This window comes from Babylonia areolata, chromosome 25 (assembly GCF_041734735.1).
Source record: "Babylonia areolata isolate BAREFJ2019XMU chromosome 25, ASM4173473v1, whole genome shotgun sequence".
NCBI lineage: Eukaryota > Metazoa > Mollusca > Gastropoda > Neogastropoda > Buccinidae > Babylonia > Babylonia areolata.
Window position 1 is genome coordinate 36,080,283 of NC_134900.1, and position 22,500 is coordinate 36,102,782.

The following is a 22,500-nucleotide window of genomic DNA, read 5'->3' on the forward strand; positions in this document are numbered from 1 at the left end:
GCACTACCTGGACAATAAACCGCTAGAGAGTTCCGCAGCCATCTTCGATCTTGCACACGCGCATCTTTTACCAGACTAAAATCACGAGCAAAGCAAAAAGCGATCGACATTGACAAAAGCAGCAAATATATAACGTGCTGTTCCCCATTGCTTCAGTTGACAGCCTCCGTTGCTTTAACCAAACTCTGTACAGTGTTGTGTCGTATCATGCACAATACGGAAAACCAACATAGGAAACAAAAAGTCGAAAAAAATTAACCCTGCTGTTTCCCACGTTCTATCCCTCTCCCGAGCCCCTGTGTTGCTCGCAACTTTGGAGAGCCAATCAACTTCAAGAGCACAGATCACGTGATCGTAGGGCTCTCAAGCTAAACAACCCATGAAATCCCTCCCCCCCCCCTCCTCCATCCCACTCCCTCTCCCACCAGCCCTTGTCATGAGGAGAGAAGTGGTCAGTCACTTGTTGCCACACCACGCACTACACACGCAGCTTACCCTTTCCCCAATCACACACAGGTTAGTACACATCTACCCGACACACACACACACACACACACACACACACACACGCATTGTGTTAAGAACAGTACGTTGGCACCTAGGTTTACAATAAGGCTGTTGCAACCGAAACTCTCGCCAAAGTCAACTGACCCGTGTCGGCCGTTTGAGTCAACAAAGGAACTGGAGCCACGAACCAATGTACGTTCGTTATACGCTGTTTGCTCACCACACCGGTGACCCTTTCTACGAGTTCCCACCCAGGGGGATTTGACTCCCATAGGGTGATTATATTTTGAAGTAGCCTGTTGATCTTTTTATGTGAGAGGGTGGGTGAAGTGCAATCGTAAAACTTGCCAGTATTTAGGTGGTTGTTATTTCTGTTGATTGCCGTTCCGAAGCATTGGGAATCGCTGATCCTTTAGTATGTTTTCGTTTGTGTTTTTTTTTTGTTTTCGTAAAAAAATATTGGCCATGTTTATCCTTATCGCGCATATTTTACGCACATATACTCGCGCGTGGATTGTCACACACACACACACACACACACACACACACACACACACACACACACACACACACACACACACACACAGATAGAGACACAGACGGATAGACAGATGGACAGACAGACTCGGTAGTGTCAAAAATCATTTTAAAAAGAAAACCCCGCAGAATGACTTAAAGACCCGTAAACAAAAAAGCTAATTCAACAGATGAGCTTTATATCTTTTATTCTTATTTTATTCTATTTTTTTTTCAAATGTTGCTGTTATATAATCACTGTAACACATTTAGCGCCGTAGGATAAACTACGAAGGGGAGGAACCAGTCTACTACAGAAGTGATCGTGAGTCAGTTGTCCCGCTGGTAGCACGAACTGCCAGGACTGAACTGGCTGGTATTTCAAAACACATCATGGCGGACATAGCAAGCTTGCTGGCACCAGCTGTCCTCGTGTTATTTCTTTCGATAGGTAAGTTGTGTGATTAAAGTCATAACGGGTTGGCATAACGGTTGGCTGGCTAGTTGGTTGGCTGGCTGTTTGGTTGGTTGGTTGGTTGGCTGGTTTGTTGGCTGGCTGGTTGGTTGGTTGGTTGGTTGGTTGGTTGGCTGGTTGGTTGGCTGGCTGGCTGGTTGGTTGGTTGGTTGGTTGGTTGGCTGGCTGGTTGGCTGGTTGGTTGGCTGGTTGGCTGGTTGGTTGGCTGGTTGGTTGGTTGGCTGGCTGGTTGGTTGGTTGGCTGGCTGGTTGGCTGGTTGGTTGGTTGGTTGGTTGGATGGCTGATTGGATGGCTGGTTGGCTGGATGGTTGGTTGGTTGGTTGGCTGGTTGGATGGCTGATTGGATGGCTGGTTGGCTGGATGGTTGGTTGGTTGGTTGGCTGGTTGGATGGCTTGAAAGAAAAGTGATCTGTCGATAAAGCTGTAGAATGGCACAGCGTTTCGTTCATCTTTTTGTTCTCACTCTTCTTCTTCTTCATCATCGTCGTCGTCGTCGTCATCATCATCATCATCATCGTCGTCGTCGTCTTCGTCATCATAATCGTCCTTGTCGTCGTCGTCATCATCATCATCTACTTCTTGTTCTTGCTCTTCTTGCTCTTGTTCTTCCTGTTGTTGTTGTTGTTCTTCTTCTTCTTCTTCTTTTCTTCTCTCTCTCTCTCTCTCTCTCTCTCTCTCTTTCTCTACTCTTAGAGAAACTGTTCACAGCTATAAATAACCGAAAAAAAGCAACGGAATAATAATTATTTCTAAATATGAAGAAAACATTTGATCTCGTTAACCATCAAACACTTCTTGAAAAGCTACGGGTTTATCAGCTTGATACAAATTCTGTGAAATTCTTTGAGTCACACTTAAAATAAAGAAAACAGAGTGTATTTGTGAACGGGACTTTTTCGGATGTAGGTATAACTAAAATGGGCATTCCCCAAGGCTCTGTGCTTGGCCCCTTATTGTTCAACCTTTATATCAATGATCTTCCATTATGTATCTCCTCATCTGCAGTATCATGCGACATGTTTGCAGATGACTCTTCTCTTCATACAGCAGGAGTAAATTTAGAGCACATTCATGATAGTTTGCAAATAAGCCTAACTGAAGTGCCCAACTGGTGTAGAGAAAGTAATATGCTCCTTAACGCAGAAAAAACAAAGAGTATGATTGTAGCCACTCGCCAAAAGCACCAGCGTGGCTTAGATCCGCTCACTTTGTCAATTGATGGCCAAGCTATTGAACAAGATAAAGAACATCGACATCTTGGTGTCATTATTGACAACCAGCTAAAATGCGAGGCACATATCAGTTCTTCATCAAGGTCAGTTGCAAAAAATGTTTACCAGTTATCCCGTTTAAAACATGTCGTCAGTCCAGAGGCTTCCTATTTATTTTTCCATTCTCACACCATGTCTAGAATTAATTACGTTTCAAACGTGTGGGACAACTGTAGCGAAGTGTACATGAAAAAACTAGATTCTGTACACAGACGTGCAGTAAAACATCTCAATGGTGCTTTACGAAACACACGCAGACATCAATATCAACTGCCAGCACCTCTTTCCTTGACAAAGCATCTAATATTGAATAAATGCGTACTTATGCATAAGATTTTATTCGGTAAATGTCCTACTTATCAACACCAAACTATTGTCTGCCATGATATTCGCAACCCTAACTCCCGAAATGCGACACTTATGCTACCCAAACCAAGAATAGACCTTTATAAATCGAGTTTGGCATACTCCGGCACGTACTGCTGGAACAATCTCCCCAAACACCTCAAAGAACCCTCTTCCACCACAACATTCAAAGTGAAACTTGGACAGTACAAGCCAGACCTAAATCTGGTATGATATTGTCACTGACAATCCTTAACAAACCATGTCGAAATGCGTCACTCAGTTGATAACGTATCACGCCATAGAATATTGTTTTCAAAAATCTGAATGTGTTCTCCTTACAGTGGACATAAACTAACGAAAACAAACTCTAGTCTGGTCATGTCTATGATTCTGTATACTCACACGTCTTACAAATTGTGAACCATCCTCACCCAACTCTTTTTTTTACTGATTTCGCAATGACATATCTTTACATCTCTCTCTAGTGTAAGTGTTAGTGTGTGTTAGTGTGTGTTAGTGTTAGTGTTAGTGTGTGTGTGTGTGTGTGTGTGTGTGTGTGTGTGTGTGTGTGTGTGTTACACGCATCCGTTTCGTACAGATGTGAGTGATGTGGTGTGTCCCAGTTTGACGCTGTGTTATACTTGCACATTATGCATGTATTTAGAATAACAACATTTACATGCGTATATGTTTATGTGTCTCTTAGTACAACGGCAGATGTGTAAGCCGGCTAGTGTAAGTGCTAATATCTTCATCGTGGGAAATAAAGATTCATTCATTCTTTCTTTCATTCTCTCTCTCTCCCCCATCTCTTTCTCCTCTCTCTTCCCTCTTCCTCTTGCCCTACCCCCTCTCTCTGTCGCACTCTCTCTCTCACTCCCTCCTCCTCCTCTCATCCCTCTATCTCCCCCACACCCTCACCACCAGTGCCTGCTGTGTTGTTGTCATGGGTGAAAGCAATTTTCTCCTAACCCCCCCCCCCCTCACCCCCAACCCCCCCCCCCCTCACCCCCAACCACCCCTCCCCCTCCCCCGCCTCACTTCCCACAGAAACTTGAAGTTGAATGGTAGAGCAGTATCAGACTGGTATCGGTACTCACCACTGAGATACATATTTACATATTTACACTACATATCATGTCCATCTCACCCCATCGAACGACGCAGTTTGAACACGGAACCAAGACACGAACCCTCAATAACTTGACTCTTACTTACTGTGTAGGTTGGTAAACAGCTCAGGCCCACTACCTCTTGTGTGTGTGTGTGTGTGTGTGTGTGTGTGTGTGTGTGTGTGTGTGTGTGTGTGTGTGTGAGTGAGTGTGTGTGTGTGTGTGTGTGTGTGTGTGTGTGTGTGTGTGTGCATCTCTCTCTTTCCCTCTCTCTCTCTCTCTATATATATATATGCATGTATATATATATATATATATATATGTGTGTGTGTGTGTGTGTGTGTGTGTGTGTGTGTGTGTGTGTGTGGTGTTGTGTGTGTATGTGTGTGTGTGTGTGTGTGTGTGTGTGTATGCATCTCTCTCTGTCTCTGTCTCTATATCTATCCATCTATCTATCTATCTATATATATATGTGTGTGTGTGTGCGCGCGCGCGCGCGTGCGCTCGCTCGCTCGCGTATGTACGTGTGTACATGTGTGTGTGTGCGTGCGCGTGCCTGAGTGTGTGTGTATGCATAGCATGTGTGTGTGCGTGTGTGTGTGTGTGCATGTATGTATGCATTTATATGTTTATGAGTGTGTGTGTGTGTGTGTTTATGTATGCGCGCGCGCGTGCGTGTGTATACATATGTATGTTCATGTGTGTGTGTGTGTGTGTGTGTGTGTGTGTGAATGCAGGGGTCGCCCAGGCAGGTAACTGGTGTCTGGAGTCCAACTACAAATCCTACACCTACTGCACTGACGGCTGCTGTGGATCCTCCGGGAACCAGTACTGCTGTGGCTGGAGCCCCACGTAAGGCAACCAATCAATCAGTCGCTTCATCCATCCATCCATCCATCCATCCATGGTTTGATGGGCGGTTTAAACCGCCAGCCAACAAGACCGGTTGATCAGTTGAGGCACTGTCACCGGCGACAATACATGCCGCAAAACACGCACCTTTTCGGGTGGTGGAAAGGGGACGGGGTGGGGGGGAGGGAGGTCGTTCGTTGGCCCATCACCCTAACTCGCTTACTCGCTTGCTCTGTCTCCAGTCTTGTATTGGGGCACTCGCTCGTTCAATAGATCGGACACTCGCTCTCTCACTCGTTCGCTGACTCAGAAACACTCTTTTTCACTCACTCAGTCCCTCACGCGAACACTTGCTCACACTTTAACCTCACACACTCAGCCTGATTCACTCACTGGCACACTCACTCAAACACACACTCACTCGCTCACTCACTCATTCATTCAACATTTGTCTCACTTATTCTCTCATTCATTCACCATCTCAAGCCATAACAAAAACACATAACTCACTCACCTGCTCTTTCTCAATCAGTCAAGCAATCTTTCATTCAAACACCTCACCAACCAAATCAGTCAAACGAGTTGACCAATCAGCATTTCGACAAAAGTCGTTCAACCGAGCGACTGACTGAAAGAAAATCCGTTCATCAGCAGAACTAACTTTGTGCATGCACAGTGAAAAGTGACGGAGCTCAGAGTACTTACTGTAGTGTGTGTGTGTGTGTGTGTGTGTGTGTGTGTGTGTGTACATGCGTGCGCGTGCGTGCGTGCGTTCGTGCGTGTGTGTGTGTGTGTGCGTACGTGTGTGTGTGCGTATGTGTGCGTGCGTGTGTGAGCGTGTGTGTGAGCGTCTGTGCGTGTGTGTACGTGTGTGTGTGTTTGACTCCGTGGGTGTATGTTCGTCCGTGAGGAGTGTGTGTGTGTGTGCGTAAGTGTGTGTGTGTATGTGTGTGTGTGTGTGTGTGTGTGTGTGTGTGTGTGTGTGTGTGTGTGTGAGTGAGCGTGTGTGTGAGCGTCTGTGCGTGTGTGTCTGTACGTGACTGTACGTGACTGTACGTGTGTGTGTGTGTGTGTGTGTGTGTGTGTGTGTGTGTGTGTGTGTGTGTGTGTGTGTGCAGTGTGGGTCTCATCGTGGGCTGTGTCTTCGGAGGCATCTTCCTCATTTCTGTGATCGTCGCTGTCGTCTGCTGCTGCATCAAGAAGAAAGCTCACAGCGGCAAGGTGGTCTCCCCTGCTCCGGGCTCGCTGCAGGCTCGCCCCGGGGCAGGAACCTCCACGACATTCGGTCCCCCCGGTAATTTTATTTTTATTTTTTGGGGGCGAGATGGGAGGGGAGGGGGGATGCGTGCGTGCGTGTGTGTGTGTGTGTGTGTGTGTTGTGTGTGAGGGAACAAGAACATCAGTGAGTAAATGAGTGATGGTGTGAGTGAGCGAGTGAGTGAGTGTGTGTTTGAGTGCAAATGTTAGGTTCGACAGATCGCTAGTGCGACAGTGTACATTTTCGTCACCAGTATCGAAGATCGTCATGCAGGTTTCTCGGTCAGTATATGTGTTTGTTGTGTGAGTATTTCTAACCTGACTGCATCCACCCATCCATCGATCCACCCACCCATCCATACACCCGTTCACCAATGCACCCACCCATCCATCCATCCACCCACCCACCCATATCAATCCATTCACCCACCCACCCATTCAACCATTCATCCACCAACCCACCCACCATTCCATCCACCACCCTTCCACCCATCCATCCATCCATCCACCCACCCATTCATCAATTCATCTATCGTTCCATCTACCTGCATTATGCATTCCTTTAATCACCCCATTTATTCTCCAAAGCACTAACACCGCCACCACCATCCACCCACCCACATATCTACCTGCATTATGCATTCCTTTAATCACCCCATTTATTCTCCAAAGCTCTAACACTGCCACCACCATCACCACCCACCCACCCACCTATCTACCTGCACTATGCATTCCTTTAATCACCCCATTTATTCTCCAAAGCACTAACACCGCCACCACCACCCACCCACCCACCCACCTATCTACCTGCATTATGCATTCCTTTAATCACCCCATTTATTCTCCAAAGCACTAACACGGCCGCCACCACCACTCACCCACCCACCCACCCATCTACCTGCATTATGCATTCCTTTAATCACCCCATTTATTCTCCAAAGCACTAACACCGCCACCACCACCCACCCTCCCACCCACCTATCTACCTGCATTATGGCTTCCTTCAATCACCCCACTTATTCTCCAAAGCACTAACACCACCGCCGCCACCATCACAACCACCCACCCACCCACCCACCTATCTACCTGCACTACGCATTCTCTAATTCACCCCATTTATTCTCCAAAGCACTAACACCGCCACCACCACCCACCCTCCCACCCACCTATCTACCTGCATTATGCATTCCTTTAATCACCCCATTTATTCTCCAAAGCACTAACACCGCCACCACCACCACCACCCACCCACCTATCTACCTGCATTATGCATTCCTTTAATCACCCCATTTATTCTCCAAAGCACTAACACTGCCACAACATCACCACCCACCCACCCACATATCTACCTGCATTATGCATTCCTTTAATCACCCCATTTATTCTCCAAAGCACTAACACTGCCGCCACCACCACCCACCCACCCACCCACCTATCTACCTGCATTATGCATTCCCTAATTCACCCCATTTATTCTCCAAGGCACCACCGCGGTGTACCAACACACCCCGAACCAGACGGTGGCCTTCATCCCGGGTACCGGCGTCTACCAGCAGCCACCCCCCGGCTACACCCCCCACCAACTGCCCCCTCTCTCCCAGCCCCCCACCTACATGCCCCCTGCTCCTCCTCCGGCCTACGACATGTACAGTGGGCCCGCAGGACAGCAGCAGCAACAGCAACAGCAGCAACAGCTGCAGACTGGAATGTACGGCTTCGGGCAGGCAGGGACACCTCAGCAAGGGATGCCCACGACGGCCTATGGGAATAATTTCGCTGTGTAGAGAAGTTGTTGTTGTTGTTGTTTCAGTTTCTGAGGAGGTGACAGAGAGAGTGTGTGGACTGACCCATGTAGGCTGGTCTACACCACATCTACTTTGACTATAAATGAATAAATGAATGAATAAACCAATAGACAGATGAATGAACAAACAAATAAATAGATAAATAGATAGATAGATAAATAAATAAATGAATGAATAAATGAATAGATAACAATTGATAGATAGACAGACAGATAGACAGATAGAAAAAAAAACAAAAAAAACAGAAGCACAAACACGCTGACATTCGCATAAAATCCAACGCGCTGATTAGAGGCTTTGTTGTTGGTGGTGGTTGTTTTATTTTTTTATTTTTTTTGTTTGGCTTGTTCTTTTGTTGTTTGCTTGGTCATTGCTGTTGTTGCTGATGTTGCTCATGTTGTTGTTGTTGTTGTTGTCGTCGTCGTCGTTTTGGGTGGGCGGGAAATGGGGTGGTTTCGATTCGGAAGTTCTTCATGTCTCTCTCATCCCTGAAACTCTTTCCTTCGCTGCTCTACGGTCTCGTCATCTCTGTCCGTTTGTCAGTCTGTCTATGGTTGGTTTGTCTGTCTTTCTGTCTGTCTCCTCCTCCTCCCTCCCCCCCCCCCCCCCCCCCCCCCCCCCCCCACGTCCCCTTTCCCCACCCCCTTGGTCTGTTGTTTTATGTTCGTTTTCTTTGCTTGCTGAAGTACGTGGGCCAATTTGGTTCTGATTATCATTTGCAGTGATCATTCGTGCACTCTCATTTATATATTTTTTTTATTCTTCGTTTGAAACAGTAGTGGTTCTTTTTTCTTGTGTGGTTGGTTTGTTTGTTGGTTTATTTTCTTTTACTTGTATTGGTTTGTTTCGTCGTTATTGTACTTGTTCTTGTCGTTCATGATGACGACGAAAAGGACGATGATGATGATTATTTCACTGTTGTTGTTGACTGTGATAGTCATCATAGTCGTCCCTGATGAGTACAGCTTTGCGTAAATGCCGTGAAACGTACGGTTTATATGGGAAATATTGAGAAGAATACAATCAGTGGATTATTTTTAAAATAAAAAGAAGAGAGCAACAATATTTTCCCGATTAACATACACACGGAATCGTGCGCGCACACACGCACGCGTTAACAAACATATGATTATACACACATGCAGCCAGACATAGGCACATAGACATTCACACACACACACACACACACACACACACACACACACACACACACAGAAGCAATCTGCTGTGATAAGTGTACAAAAGAGTATACCATATTTTTTGCGGGGAGTTCGGTGGGGTTTTTTTCTGTTTTTTTTTCTTCTATTGATATGATTTTTCTATTGCTTTTTTCTTTTGTGAAGACATAGTACTATCAAATTTTATGTGAACGTTTTAATGTCCTTTACACATTAAAGTTTGTAAAACTTTTTGTGACCTTTTGTGATCGATTGTCACTTCTCTCTCTCTCCCTTCTCTATCTGTCTGTCTGTCCCTCTCTCTCCCACTTAGCCTCCTAATGTGTGTGTGTGTGTGTGTGTGTGTGTTATTCCCAATCTCTTTTCTTCTTTGAGCTGACATTGTGTAAAATATATCTAAAAAGTACAACAAAGTGTATAAACACTTCACAACACGCAGCTTTTACGACTCACGTGCTGGTGTTCAGTCCAACACCAGATACACACATGTTTGACAGTGGTAACAATATAAAGTCTTCGTAACTCAAAGCACGTGAACAATTGACCGACAAACCCAGGAGCGATAGCAACAGCAACAGGTATACACAACTCTCGTAAACCTCCAGAGCAGAACAACAAAGCGCCAGACCACTACACTGCTATCAAGGCAGTTTTACAAGGAGGGGTCCCTGTCGACAGACCCTGAAGGCAGTGATGACCGCTGTACAAACTGGACCGACACTCACCACCTTGTCACAAGGCCCGTGGATGAAGCAAACATCCCCCACCCCCTTCCCCAACCCCCTTCCTTTGTGGGGCAGTGAGAACGGGTGGATTGGAGTCGTCGGACGACTGGACGTTGGTCAGGAGGCCTGGTGACCGTTTTATTATTACAGCCTGGGGCTATCACTGGTAAGGGTCCTTTTACCTCTCCCTGCAGGTGATAACCAGTGCTCGTGTACGTAGGAGTTTCAGTTTCAGTTTCAAGAAGGTTTCAAAGTGTGCGGACTGATACATGTCTATATACCACACCACATCTACTTATATAAAACAAATTAATAATAATAAATTTAAATGAAAAAAACAACAACAAAAAACAAAAACAACGTAGGAGTTTCACTTTCAGTTTCAAGAAGGCTTCAAAGTGTGCGGACTGATACATGTCTATATACCACACCACATCTACTTATTAAATAAAAATAATAATAATAAATTTAAATGGAAAAAAAAAACGTGGGAGAAACATAAGGAGGAGGACTGAGATGGAGAACTAGAAAGGAGGGGGAGGAGGGGGGGAGGGGGCTGGAAAATGATGGACGCAGTTTTTGTTTTATTAAGAATTTCTTGCATTCTCTCTGTATATACATACATACATAATGACGAGATTCAGATGAGGTACTTTTGAATTTGCAGTCTGTCATGACGGCTACTAAACATATGAATATGATGAAGGTAATCTCATGTGTCTTTAATGTAAAGACTCACACGAAAATGATGCCAGGTTTGTCCTGTGTTGTCCACCTTTTAGGAACATTGAAGAAACTTGTGCTATGGGCACATATCACAGACAACCTACATTGCTTAACTCACTCAGTACGGCCAGTCCTCTCTTCTCCTCTACACACACCCCTTGGATGTCCAGTGGGTGTCTGAATGACCCAACCTTTAGCTTCCGTCGTCAGAACTGTGGTATTCTTTGTCAACATTCACCTCTTCAGTATAAGAGCCTTCCGCTTGCAATATTTTGATGATGGTAATTGGGGTGAAACGCTGTTAACGTCGTCTCTTTCGCCGTTCGTATGGAAAGAGTTAAACATAGCTTAACGATGTCATTGGCCTCATCAGAAACTTCTCGGATCTTCCTTTGTTTCTGTACAAAGGTTTCGAAGACCGAGAAATTGCCTCTTAATACTTCAGATAAAACACCAGTTGTACTATGTTATCATCCTTTGCGTTGTCTGACTATTGTTGTTTGTAGTTAACGGTGTATTATGGTGTCGTAATATGACGTTCACAAACACATAATGATCACTTATCCCTTCATAAGAGGCCCAGCATTGAATACAATGTCTTGAGTCCAGAGTCTCTCTTTCTCCCTTTCTGCCCGTCTGTCTACCTCTCGCTCTCTGTCTCTCTCTCTCCCTCTCTCTCTCCACCTCTTATATTTTTTCTCTCTCTCCCTCCCCACCTCTCTCTTTTATTCTCTCTCTCTTTCCCTCTCTCTCCACCTCTCTCTCTTTTATTCTCTCTCTCCCTCTCTCTCAACCGATCTCTTTTATTCTCTCTCTCCACCTCTCTCTTTTACTCGCTCTCTCTCCCTCTCTCTCCACCTCTCTCTTTTATTATCTCTCTCTCTATCTACCTCTCTCTTTTATTCTCTCTCTCTCTCTCTCTCTCTCTCTCCACCTCTCTCTTTTATGCTCTCTCTCCCTCTTTCTGTCTCCACCTCTTTAATTCTCTCTCTCTCTCTCTCTCTCTCCACCTCTCTCTTTTATGCTCTCTCTCCCTCTTTCTGTCTCCACCTCTTTAATTCTCTCTCTCTCTCTCTCTCTCTCCACCTCTCTCTTTTACTCTCTCTCTCCCTCTCTCTCCACCTCTCTCTTTTATGCTCTCTCTCCCTCTTTCTGCCTCCACCTCTCTTTAATTCTCTCTCTCTCTCCCTCTCTCTCTCCACCTCTCTCTTTTATTCTCTCTCTCTCTCTCTCTCTCTCTCTCTCTACCTCTCTATTTTACTCTCTCTCTCCATCCGAATCGCTTTCCTCTGTCTGTCTCTCTCTGAATGTCTCTGTCTAACTGTCTCTTCCCATAAAACTCTTCCGGACACTGTACAAACATTAATTGGATCACACAGTTGTATAACAACGCATACAAACAGAAGGATCTAAACAGAGAGAGAGATAGGGGAGGAGGGGGATGGAGAGAGAGAGAGAGAGGGGGGGGGGGGGTAAAGGGGTGAGACATTACTGCCACCAGGCATTCTCCCAACGCCCTACCCCTTTCTCCCCTCACCCCCCACCCTCTGAAGTCTTTTCCCATACCCTACTTTCCACGTCTGGGTCAAACGCGTCTCCACCAATCAGATAATTTGTTCTCTGCGACTGCCTTGACCTCTACACCCCATCTCGCTCACTACAATCGGCTTCGGATCCACTCTGTTTACGCATACCCAGATTCAAACACTCGACTGTTGGCCGCCGTTCTTTCTCTGTCTCTGGACCTTGCGATTGGAATGAACTTCCTCTTTCGCTTCGTAAAGTCTCTGCACTCAGCTCTTCAAGTCTGGCCTTAAACCCACCTCTTCCCAAAATATCCTCCCTTGCCTGCCCTTCCTTGTCTTTAGTTTCTACAGTTTTAGAGTTATGCATGCGTGTGAATGACTGGTGCGAAAGCGCTTTGATTTGTCTCTGCACAAGATCCAGCGCTATATAAATACCATTATTATTATTATTATCACGTGACGTAGTGGAAGGAAAACCATCCAACTCACTAACTAAATCCAAACTCATAAACTAGTTAACCAACACACTAAATTGTAAAAAGAACAACGCCTACATCAAAGCCGCCAACAACAATTGAAAAAAAAAAGAATAAAAACAACAAAACGAAAACAAACCTGTCTGATACAACGCAAAGAACGCGTCAACACGACACACCCTCCATTCTTTAACCCCTTTAATGCTGCTGATGGGTATGCTCATCAGCCAAGGCTGTCTTCTCACTGTGATGAAACTGAGCTTACAGGTCAGGATGTCAGTCACCATTTAAAAAAAAAAAATTATTTGGACAACTTCCTCTGAGGATTGCATTACTCTTGTTCACCAAAATCAATTACACAATTTTTTTTCATGGCAACTGCACTTTAGATTCCTATCAAACTGAACTTGTTCCGCCAAGGGTCAGAAGGTATGGGGTCAACAGGCCTTCCTTTGTCAAACTCAAGTGTCAATAGTCTTTTGTGTTCCTCCACCACTGACACCAGTTACTTCCTTTCAGTTGCTGCAGGGCTCAGCTGTGACAGGAAGACAACGAAAATGACTCAACCAACGGCAGTGAAGAGTTTGGCCCGGAGTTTTATTATCACCTTTCTCGCCGGTGTAGCAGCAATTTTTGCCCCCACCCCCAGTCCACGGGTGAGGGGAATAGAAAGGGTGATCTAAACAGAGTGTGCTGAGATCTTTTTTTATGGTTGGAAAGGGTGCTTGCATGTTTGATTTTTATTATTCATACTGCTGCCATGAATGCTGACTTCATCCAAAATATGTATTTTGACAAGATTGTTTTTTGTTGGTGGAGAATGTTCCTTTCTTCTCCTTTCAGAAAATGTAAAAATCCTTTTCCTCCACACTGCCATCTCTGATAACAACAACAACAATGATAAGAATGATAACAATAATGATGATAATAATTAAAATGATGAAAATGAAAATAATAACAACAATGATAATGACAACAACAACAACAACAATAATAATGATAATGATGATGATGATGATGATAATCATAATGATGATGATGAAAATAATAATGATGATGATGATGATAATGATAATAATAATATGATGATGATGATGATGATAATAATATAATAATAACAATAATACTGATGATGATGATGATTGATGATGATGATGATCGTGGTGGTGATGATGATGATGATGATAAGAATAATAACAATGATAATGATTGTTTATAGGATAAGTTAGGATAAGTATTATCAACACAAAATAAAACGAAACGAAATTTGTTTAAAAGATAAAAACCGAAGACAGCAACAGCACGTTATCAGAGGCAGGTCAGGAAACAAACATGGCGGCTATGACCCTGTAGGATACATGGCATTTGTTTTGTTTACTTTTTGCTTTAAAAATTGTCTTTTTGAATTTTTTTTCCATATTCAATTGAGTTATTGATTGATTTTAATGATTACGTTCAAGATTAATTTTCCCCTGATTCACTATTCAGCTGAAGAGAGATATAGGTTTCTTTTAAAGTCCATTATATATATAAAATTTTGTTATTTTTTTTATTTTATTTACTTTATTTTATTTCTATTTTTATTTGTTTATTTATTTGTTTATTTTATTATCTAATTAAAAGTAATGGATAAAAACGTGAATTAAAAGTTAAAAAAAAGCAAAAAAAGCGTATGTATTACGGATAGAGAAAAAAAAACACACCAAAAAACAAACAAAATAACTTATACAAATCCACAAGCAAATAAGTAAATAACACAGGGTCAGGAAGGGGTAAGCACAGACAGTATCAAGGACCAACTTCAGCATTCCTGTACACACCCTGAAAAAATGTCCATGGGAGAGGAATTCATCGGAGGCCACATTTTTCGTGCGACACACTTTAAGGGAAGGGTACACAAACAATGACCAGTAACGGTGGATCCTGGGTAGCCCCGGGTACCGTCAACAGGTATATAACCAGCATCCCAGATAGAACAGACCTCTCGCTTACACTGAGTCCCCAGAGATCAGCAACAATGTCTCGCTGCGAAGGAAACTTCCCTCTTCTGCAAAACGGTATTTCTATATAGTTTGCTCTGTAGAGTTTTTGTAACATTGTTGATCAGAGAAAGTATACTGGCTGTTGTGATTTTTTTTCCGAAAACACTGGAAACTTTCAGCAGTGTTACAACAAGACAGGTTAATTTTTTTGTTCTCTTTTGTGAAACACTGCTGAAAATTTCCGAAAGGGGTGATAGCACTAAACTGAGTATTGACCGTATTTTTGTCAATGTGTTTGTTTTATTTTCAACTTATATTGGTCAGACTGTCACTATACGAGAATAGTTTTAAAAAATACAATTTGCACTCGCCAAAGAAAACGCCATATGCACCAACATGTGGGGAAAAAAGGGGGAAAAAAAAGGTACATGAATCAGTTTCCAAACCAGTAGTCTGACATCTCACTTTCATAGAAACCACAGAACATGCCTCGCTTCTAAAGGGCTTTCCCTCTTGTGCGAAAAGGTAATGTGATACATAATAGATTGTTTATGGTTAACATAAGGATTTTTAACTTTGTTCATCAGCTGTATCTCAGTCGTATTATAAATCGTAATATTTAGTGGCTTTTTATTTTATTTTATTGGATTAAGATTTTGTTACCAAGCAAAAATAGTTTGAAAATGCATTTCCAATGTTTTGGCTTACTGAAGGAAATGCCATGAAACGACAAGATGCTGCGAACCAGACCTTCACAAAGATCCGTAAGATGCCAAAGGAAAATTGGCAGGTTGGAATGATATGAAAGATAAACGGAAAGTTCCAATCTTACCATTAAATTTTACACGTGGAGTGGGTATGAGTTTGTAACTCACCACTGTCGGTTACATGCACGGCTAACAGTCCTCACCCTCACGTTGGTGATATCGCTGATGGTGACAGACTTACCCGGGGTGGCGGGGACTTGTGGAACACTTCACTGATACCCTCAGTTAACAACACAGAGCTGGACGCCCCTCGGACGGTTCAAACTCGAAACTTTTGAAATGCAGATAGCGATGTACAGGCTGGGCCATGTTTCTAGAAACCCATACCTTTGTACTGCAGTTATAGAATAGACTGCTTATATACATATGACACACACACACACTTCATTTCATGGCATTTCCTTTAGTGAGCCAAAACAATGGAAATGTATTTTCAAACTATTTTTGCTCGGTAACAAAATCTTAATCCAATAATTTTTTTTTTTTTTTCGAAAAGCCACTAAATATTACGATTTATAATACGACTGAGATACGGCTGATGAACGAAGTTAAAAATTATATATATATATATATATATGAGAGAGCAATCACAAAGCAAATGATTGCAATTTTTTTCACATAAAATGGATTATCAAACCGAAGGTATTTATTTGATATATTATTTAAGTGATAAAGTATTTTCTTTTTTTTTTCGGTTATCTTGGTTGTTTTGTTTGTTTGTTTTTTTGTTTTGTTTTTTTTTTTGGTATTTTTCGTAGTATTTTGACTCTTTCATAAAAAAAATTCAAAATTTTCGAAGTAACTAATGTATGCGGTTTGTGTGTGCATGGATCCCTCACACTAAGACATGGCCAGCTACTGTGTAATTCAGGTATACAGTTCCCTGAGGCTATCAGCCATGAGTGGGGTGAATGTCACACCTGTGTCATTCGTGACTGAGGGAAGGGGGACAATCCACCGGCAAGTCTAGCTTCCACATTCTGCCAGTGTACAAGAAACACCGCCCGAGTAATTGCGTCCCTTTGTGTGCGAAATCCCTGAGGCGATAGTGAAACATGTAATTCGTGGTACCTGTCCCCGTCTCCTCGGCTTCAACAGTATTGTCAGTTTTCTTGTCTTGCGGTCATTGTACGGCTAACTTTTGGGGAGCAGCTTGTTAGAGCAGCACAGCGCGCGTGACATCGCGATGCCGTGCAGAGACCTACGCGGAGAGAAGGTAGAAAGGAACTCTTAATATGATTATCTGAACTACTGAGGCAGGGTTTTTGCGTCGCAAATTGTTCCCTTAGAAATCTGACCTATAAACGTCAAAAAAGAAAAAAGCATCAATGTGACTTATCGGAAGGGAAACAATCTCTCCCAATGCCTTATCCTTGCCAAGTGTCAAAATTATTTCCCTTTGACTATTGGGTGATACTGGGATGGGATGGGATTGTGTGTGTGTGTGTGTGTGCGCGCGCGCGCGCGCGCTGGTGGGGGGTGGGGGTATCAGCCGAATGCTGTGCCATGCCTTCACAGTCAGTGTGTTTGCTCTGTCGAAGTGCCCATGGAATACTGTTAGCTCGTCAAGACCCTATGTCTGTACACGTTGTACCAAACATTTTGCGTCTGATCATTTTAGGCAAGCAGATTTAAAAAAAAATCCAGACCAAATGAATAAAACTTTTATTATAAATGGCAAAATTATCATCATACCTATGAAAAGTGCAAGACCTTCAGAAGCCAGAAGGTGTCACCTCTGGTGTTAGTGTTTCGCTGATAGGTGTGGGTACAGACCACTGTTCTACAGAAGCCAAGGTACTGCCAAGGAGAAAGGTGACAGAATGGTTACGGCATTCATCTGCCAATACAGAGAATCCGTGAGGGTGTGGGTTCGAATCCTTCCGCTTTCGCCCTTTCTTCCATGTTTGGAAAAATAAACTGAGCATCTGGTCATTCGGATGAGACTATAAACCGAGGTCCCGTGTGTAGCACACACTGAAAAAGAACCCATGGCAACGAGAGAGTAGTCCTCTGGCAAAGTTCAGTGGAAGAAATGCACTCTGAATGGTACACAGATATACACGCAGGCACTCAAGGCCCGACTAAGCGCGTTGGGTTATGCTGCTGGTCAGGAATCTGCCTAGTAGATGTGGAGCAGCGTATGTGGGTTTGTCCGAACGCAGTGATGCGTCGAGTTTTACTGAAACTGGAAGCTAGTGTTTTAATGTGTGTGTGTGTGTGTGTGTGTGCAGCCACCTGCCCCGGATTGCTGTGCACGCCCACAGCGATAGGGATGGTGGGACTTCCGGCTCGGGGCAAGAGCTATATTTCCAAGAAACTGACCCGCTACCTGAACTGGATGGGGATCCGAACAGCCAGTGAGTTGTCTTTCCTGTCCCTGTCTTCCCTGTCTTTCCTGTCCCTGTCTTCCCTGTCTTCCCTGTCTTTCCTGTCCCTGTCTTCCCTGTCTTTCCTGTCCCTGTCTTCCCTGTCTTTCCTGTCCCTGTCTTCCCTGTCCCTGTCCTTCCTGTCTTTCCTGTCCCTGTCTTTCCTGTCCCTGTCCCTCCTGTCTTTCCTGTCCCTGTCCGTCTTTCCTGTCCCTGTCTTTCCTGTCCCTGTCTTTCCTGTCCCTGTCCCTGCCTTCCCTGTCTTTCCTGTCCCTGTCTTTCCTGTCCCTGTCCCTACCTTTCCTGTCTTTCCTGTCCCTGTCTTTCCTGTCCCTGCCTTCCCTGTCTTTCCTGTCCGTCTTTCCTGTCCCTGTCTTCCCTGTCTTTCCTGTCCGTCTTTCCTGTCCCTGTCTTTCCTGTCCCTGTCCCTCCTGTCTTTCCTGTCCCTGTCTTTCCTGTCTTTCCTGTCCCTGTCTTTCCTGTCCCTGTCCGTCTTTCCTGTCCCTGTCCCTGTCTTTCCTGTCCCTGTCCGTCTTTCCTGTCCCTGTCCCTGTCTTTCCTGTCCCTGTCTGCACTCTGTTTTCAAGGCTCAGTCTGCCTGCCACTCTCGTTCTTTGTCTGTCTCCCTCCGTGCTAGAATTAATATTCGTGTGGCGCTGTGTATGCATGTCTGTGTGAAGAGGGGGTTTGGAGGGGGGGGGGGGGGGGGGCGGGGGAGGGTGCGGGAGGAGGGGCGGGGGGGGGGGAGGGGGCTATGAATGCATGTGTATGGTGGTGCCTGTGTATATGCAGGTGTGGGGGTTGCCTGTGTATGCATGTGTACGGTGGCGTATGTGCATGTGTGTGGGGTGCATGTGTGTGTGTGGGGGGGTGAGGGGGTGTATGTGCGTGTATATAAAAACATGGTGGCGGAAATGGTGTATTTCAACCAAAAATACTTCTTCTCTGACACTAATTTTTTATTTTAAAATGTGTGTTATATATTAGTAAGGAGTTTGCAGCCTTATGTTTTGGAAGAGAGATCGAAATGCGTTTTACAGGGAATATGATAGTGAGATCAGATGTATCAAAACTCCAGCATTGTCACGCACATTATAGTGATTTTATTTTTTTAGTAGTAACAATTCCTTAGTCATTGGAAGAAATATATCCACCATTGAAATAGTTTTTCTTGAGTGTGTGTGCGCTTGCTTGCTTGCGTATGTGTGACTTTGTAATAAAAAAAAATCATTTCTGTACATATGTATAGCCTCATTTACTGCTCGTGGTTTTCAGTTTTTAATGTCGGCAACTACCGGCGTCGTTTGGTGGCCACCGACGAAGCGGACCAGAACTTTTTCCGGTCCGACAACGAAGCGGCCCAGGAAATTAGGGAGTGCGTATTATGTTGTTTTTTATCACTTTTTTTTTACGCCTTAGATTCTGTAACAAAGACGCACAAGAAAGAATTATAAAATTGAACAATATTTTTAAAGCAAAAATGAGACGGAGAAGCGACAGATCGGGAAGATTTATTCCGGAGAATTACCAAGAAGAAGCAGATTTACGATCATTTAGATGATTGACGGGGGAGGAAAAGGTGTTTTACATCGAAATCATTATTGTCTAAATACATTTGATGAGCATATCCATTGCTTTTGTGAGAAATGATCATTAGACTGTCTGATGTAAACGCAGTATCCATTTTTGTTGACCTAACATTTCACTCACAGTACACAACCCCCCCCACCCCCCCAACCCCCCATGGCAAAGTGACTCGGACACCAGTCACAGCTTAGTGGTGTTGTCAGTAATCGCGGGAGAAAATCAGTATCAGTTGCTCAAGGAGGCGTCACTGCGTTCGGACAAATCCATATACGCTACACCACATCTGCCAAGCAGATGCCTGGCCAGCAGCGTAACCCAACGCGCTTAGTCAGGCCTTGAGGGAAAAAAAGGTGAATAAATAATCGATAAGCTTATATAAAATAAATGAATAAATAATAATTATAATATAAAAAAGATAGTAATAATAATAATAAAAAATCATAACCCAGTGACATTCCAAAGCCACCCATGAAATCTGTGTGAAGAATAGGAAGAAAATAAGACGGCTAATTATATCGTCAAAAAAAAGCAAGCACGGAGAGATTGGTTACCTGTCAAAAACCTCATAGATAACCATCTCTGCGCATTTTTCTTGGGGGATTCAAACAGAATGCAAAGGAGATCACACCCGATGCAATACGGGTCGTGACCATATACATAAATACAATCTAACACATTGTTGTACAGGAAATGCGACTACAATGTTACAAACTGTTGTACAGGAAATGTCACGTAACATGACCATGCGACAATATAACACAGTACTGTACAGGAACTACTCGATGTGACATAACCATGTGAATGCAATGTAACACATTGTTGCTCAGGAAACCCGCTATGTGTAATGACCATGCTAATTCAATGCAGCACGTTGTACAGGAAATGCGCCATGCGTCATGACCATGTTAATACAATGTAACTCGTTGTTGTACTGTACTGAAAATGCGGCATGTGCCATGACAATGTGAATACGATATGACACAATGGTGTTCAGGAAATAGTTGTGTATAGACCATGTTAATGCAATGAAACGCGTTGTTGTACTGAAAATGCGGCATGTGGCATGACCATGTGAATACAATATACCACAATGATGTTCAGGAAATAGTTACGTGTATAGACCATGTTAATACAATGTAACACGTTGTACAGAAAATGCCGCATGCGTCACGATCATGTAACACTCTGTTGTACAGGAAGTGTGCCTTGATGGCAGTCGAAGAGGCCTCCAAGTTCCTGCGGACAGGAGGAGAAGTGGCCGTGAGTGCTGTGACGTTTTCTTTGTCTCGTCTGTCTGCTTGTATGGGTGCACATCATGACGAAAAGATGATTTTTTTTTTTTTTTTTTTTTTTTAAGGAAGAAGGGTAACGGCATGATATTTTCTTCTTTACTATTTATGTACAAAAATTACATTGATCGAAACGATGCGTTTGTGTTAGTTTTTTGTTTGTTTGTTTGTTTGTTTCCCTTTGTACGGTGTTTATTTTACTTTTCATTTTATTCTGTATGTCTCTTTTAACATTTTTTTTGGGAAGGGGAGTGTGTGTGTCTGTGTGTGTGTGTGTGTGTGTGTGTGTGTGTGTGTGTAGAGAGAGAGAGAGAGAGAGAGAGAGGTGGGGGGACCGCGTTTAATATTTCGCGTCATTAATATTTCGTCTTTTTTCTCCTACAAGGCGAACCAAACTATTATATCATCTGGTCTTTAATCTGCACACTGACAATGATGCGAGATGATAATGTACTTTTTTTTAATACGAGGACAGACGGCAATGTGTTGCATTCGAACAGAGAAGATTCAAAATAATCATGTTTTGATCTGAATACGTTAGCGGTTTGACAAAAATTCGGGGGAAAGAGGGATGATGGAAAGTGACCGTGAAAAAAGAAGAAACACAATCGTACTGAAAAAAATTGTGATGAATGAACGGATGAATGAACGATGAAAAAAAACTTGGAAGAAATAGAATGGGATGGAACAATGTGAAACAATTCGCTGTTGTATGTATTTGGTGAAATGATTCATTTATGTATGTAGTTGCTGTTTTATAACATTAATAGAGAAGTAGACCCGCACTATATGACTGCATGTGTCTGGAATTCTACAAATTACTTAACCCCTTTGCCACTGATAACGGGTTTGGTTACCAGTACGGGCTGACAGCACTCACTGAAGAGAGAAAAGGTCAGAAGTCAGGATGTCAGTCACAATTCTTTATCCAAACTACTACTACTAGGGATAGCATTACTTTTTATTCAGCAAAATCGCCGCCATAGCAGCCGTTGGGAGATGTCTCCTCTATGGCTTCTCTGTGGATGGGATGACCTCTTTGTATTTGACCCATACACGGGGGCTGGTTCGTGGGTGCCAGGGCGTATCCACACACAGGTGAGCCATGCGCGCCGCACGTTATGTGTAGGGGGTCAGCAACCACCTCCCTCAAGCCATCTTTGATGATGTGCCAAATCTGACAGACTATCCCTCACTAGATCGGATTTTCATGTTGGGTTTACTCCCCAAAATGCGGCAGTACTGGGTTATATGGTTACCAGTGAGAGAGAACAACCTCTGACCTGACACCGGAAGTAATAGCTACATGAATGAATGAATGAACTGACCAACACACACACACACACACACACACACACACACACACATGGCAGGTAGTGCCAGGTTACATGGTTACCAGTAGCAGAGAAGAGCCTGTGACCTGACACAGGAAGTAATAGCTACATGAATGAATGAAATGACCACACACACACACACACACACACACACACACATGGCAGGTAGTGCCAGGTTACATGGTTACCAGTAGCAAAGAAGGAAGAGTCTCTAACCTGACTCACAAAATGAACTACACCAATTAAGTACAAAAACAGAAACTTCGTTTCAGAATTGAGCCACACTGTATATACACGAGTGGGCTTTTACGTGTACGACCGTTTTTACCCCGCCATGAAGGTAGCCATACTCCGCTTTCGGGGGGGGGGGGGGATAAGGTTCAAGCCTCGTGCATGA

At 43.8% G+C, this 22,500-nt stretch overlaps 2 protein-coding genes across 2 annotated transcripts in view; both read left to right on the forward strand.

The window, feature by feature from the left end:
* Positions 1-1,362: 1,362 nt before the first annotated feature.
* On the forward strand, positions 1,363-8,361 carry LOC143299751 (uncharacterized). The gene is made up of 4 exons (XM_076613136.1): positions 1,363-1,474; positions 4,968-5,082; positions 6,201-6,376; positions 7,822-8,361. Exons 1-4 carry the CDS (start codon positions 1,417-1,419, stop codon positions 8,121-8,123), a joined length of 651 nt encoding a protein of 216 aa, XP_076469251.1. The 5' UTR covers positions 1,363-1,416; the 3' UTR covers positions 8,124-8,361.
* A 6,317-nt stretch (positions 8,362-14,678) lies between these two features.
* The window catches only part of LOC143299594 (6-phosphofructo-2-kinase/fructose-2,6-bisphosphatase 2-like), a 16,664-nt gene continuing 8,842 nt past the window's right edge, over positions 14,679-22,500 (forward strand). The window contains exons 1-5 of the mRNA XM_076612881.1: positions 14,679-14,725; positions 17,287-17,339; positions 17,759-17,884; positions 19,169-19,268; positions 20,677-20,740. Of these exons, the coding sequence (XP_076468996.1) occupies positions 14,679-14,725; positions 17,287-17,339; positions 17,759-17,884; positions 19,169-19,268; positions 20,677-20,740 (390 nt within the window). The remainder of the gene's footprint in view (positions 14,726-17,286; positions 17,340-17,758; positions 17,885-19,168; positions 19,269-20,676; positions 20,741-22,500) is intronic.

Excerpts from the sequence above, each read along its gene's own strand:
- LOC143299751 (XM_076613136.1), top strand. The coding sequence starts at position 1,417 with ATGGCGGACATAGCAAGCTTGCTGGCACCAGCTGTCCTCGTGTTATTT. Across the intron at positions 1,475-4,967 it reads CGTGTTATTTCTTTCGATAG|GGGTCGCCCAGGCAGGTAAC; the intron begins GTAAGTTGTGTG and ends GTGTGAATGCAG. Across the intron at positions 5,083-6,200 it reads TGCTGTGGCTGGAGCCCCAC|TGTGGGTCTCATCGTGGGCT; the intron begins GTAAGGCAACCA and ends GTGTGTGTGCAG.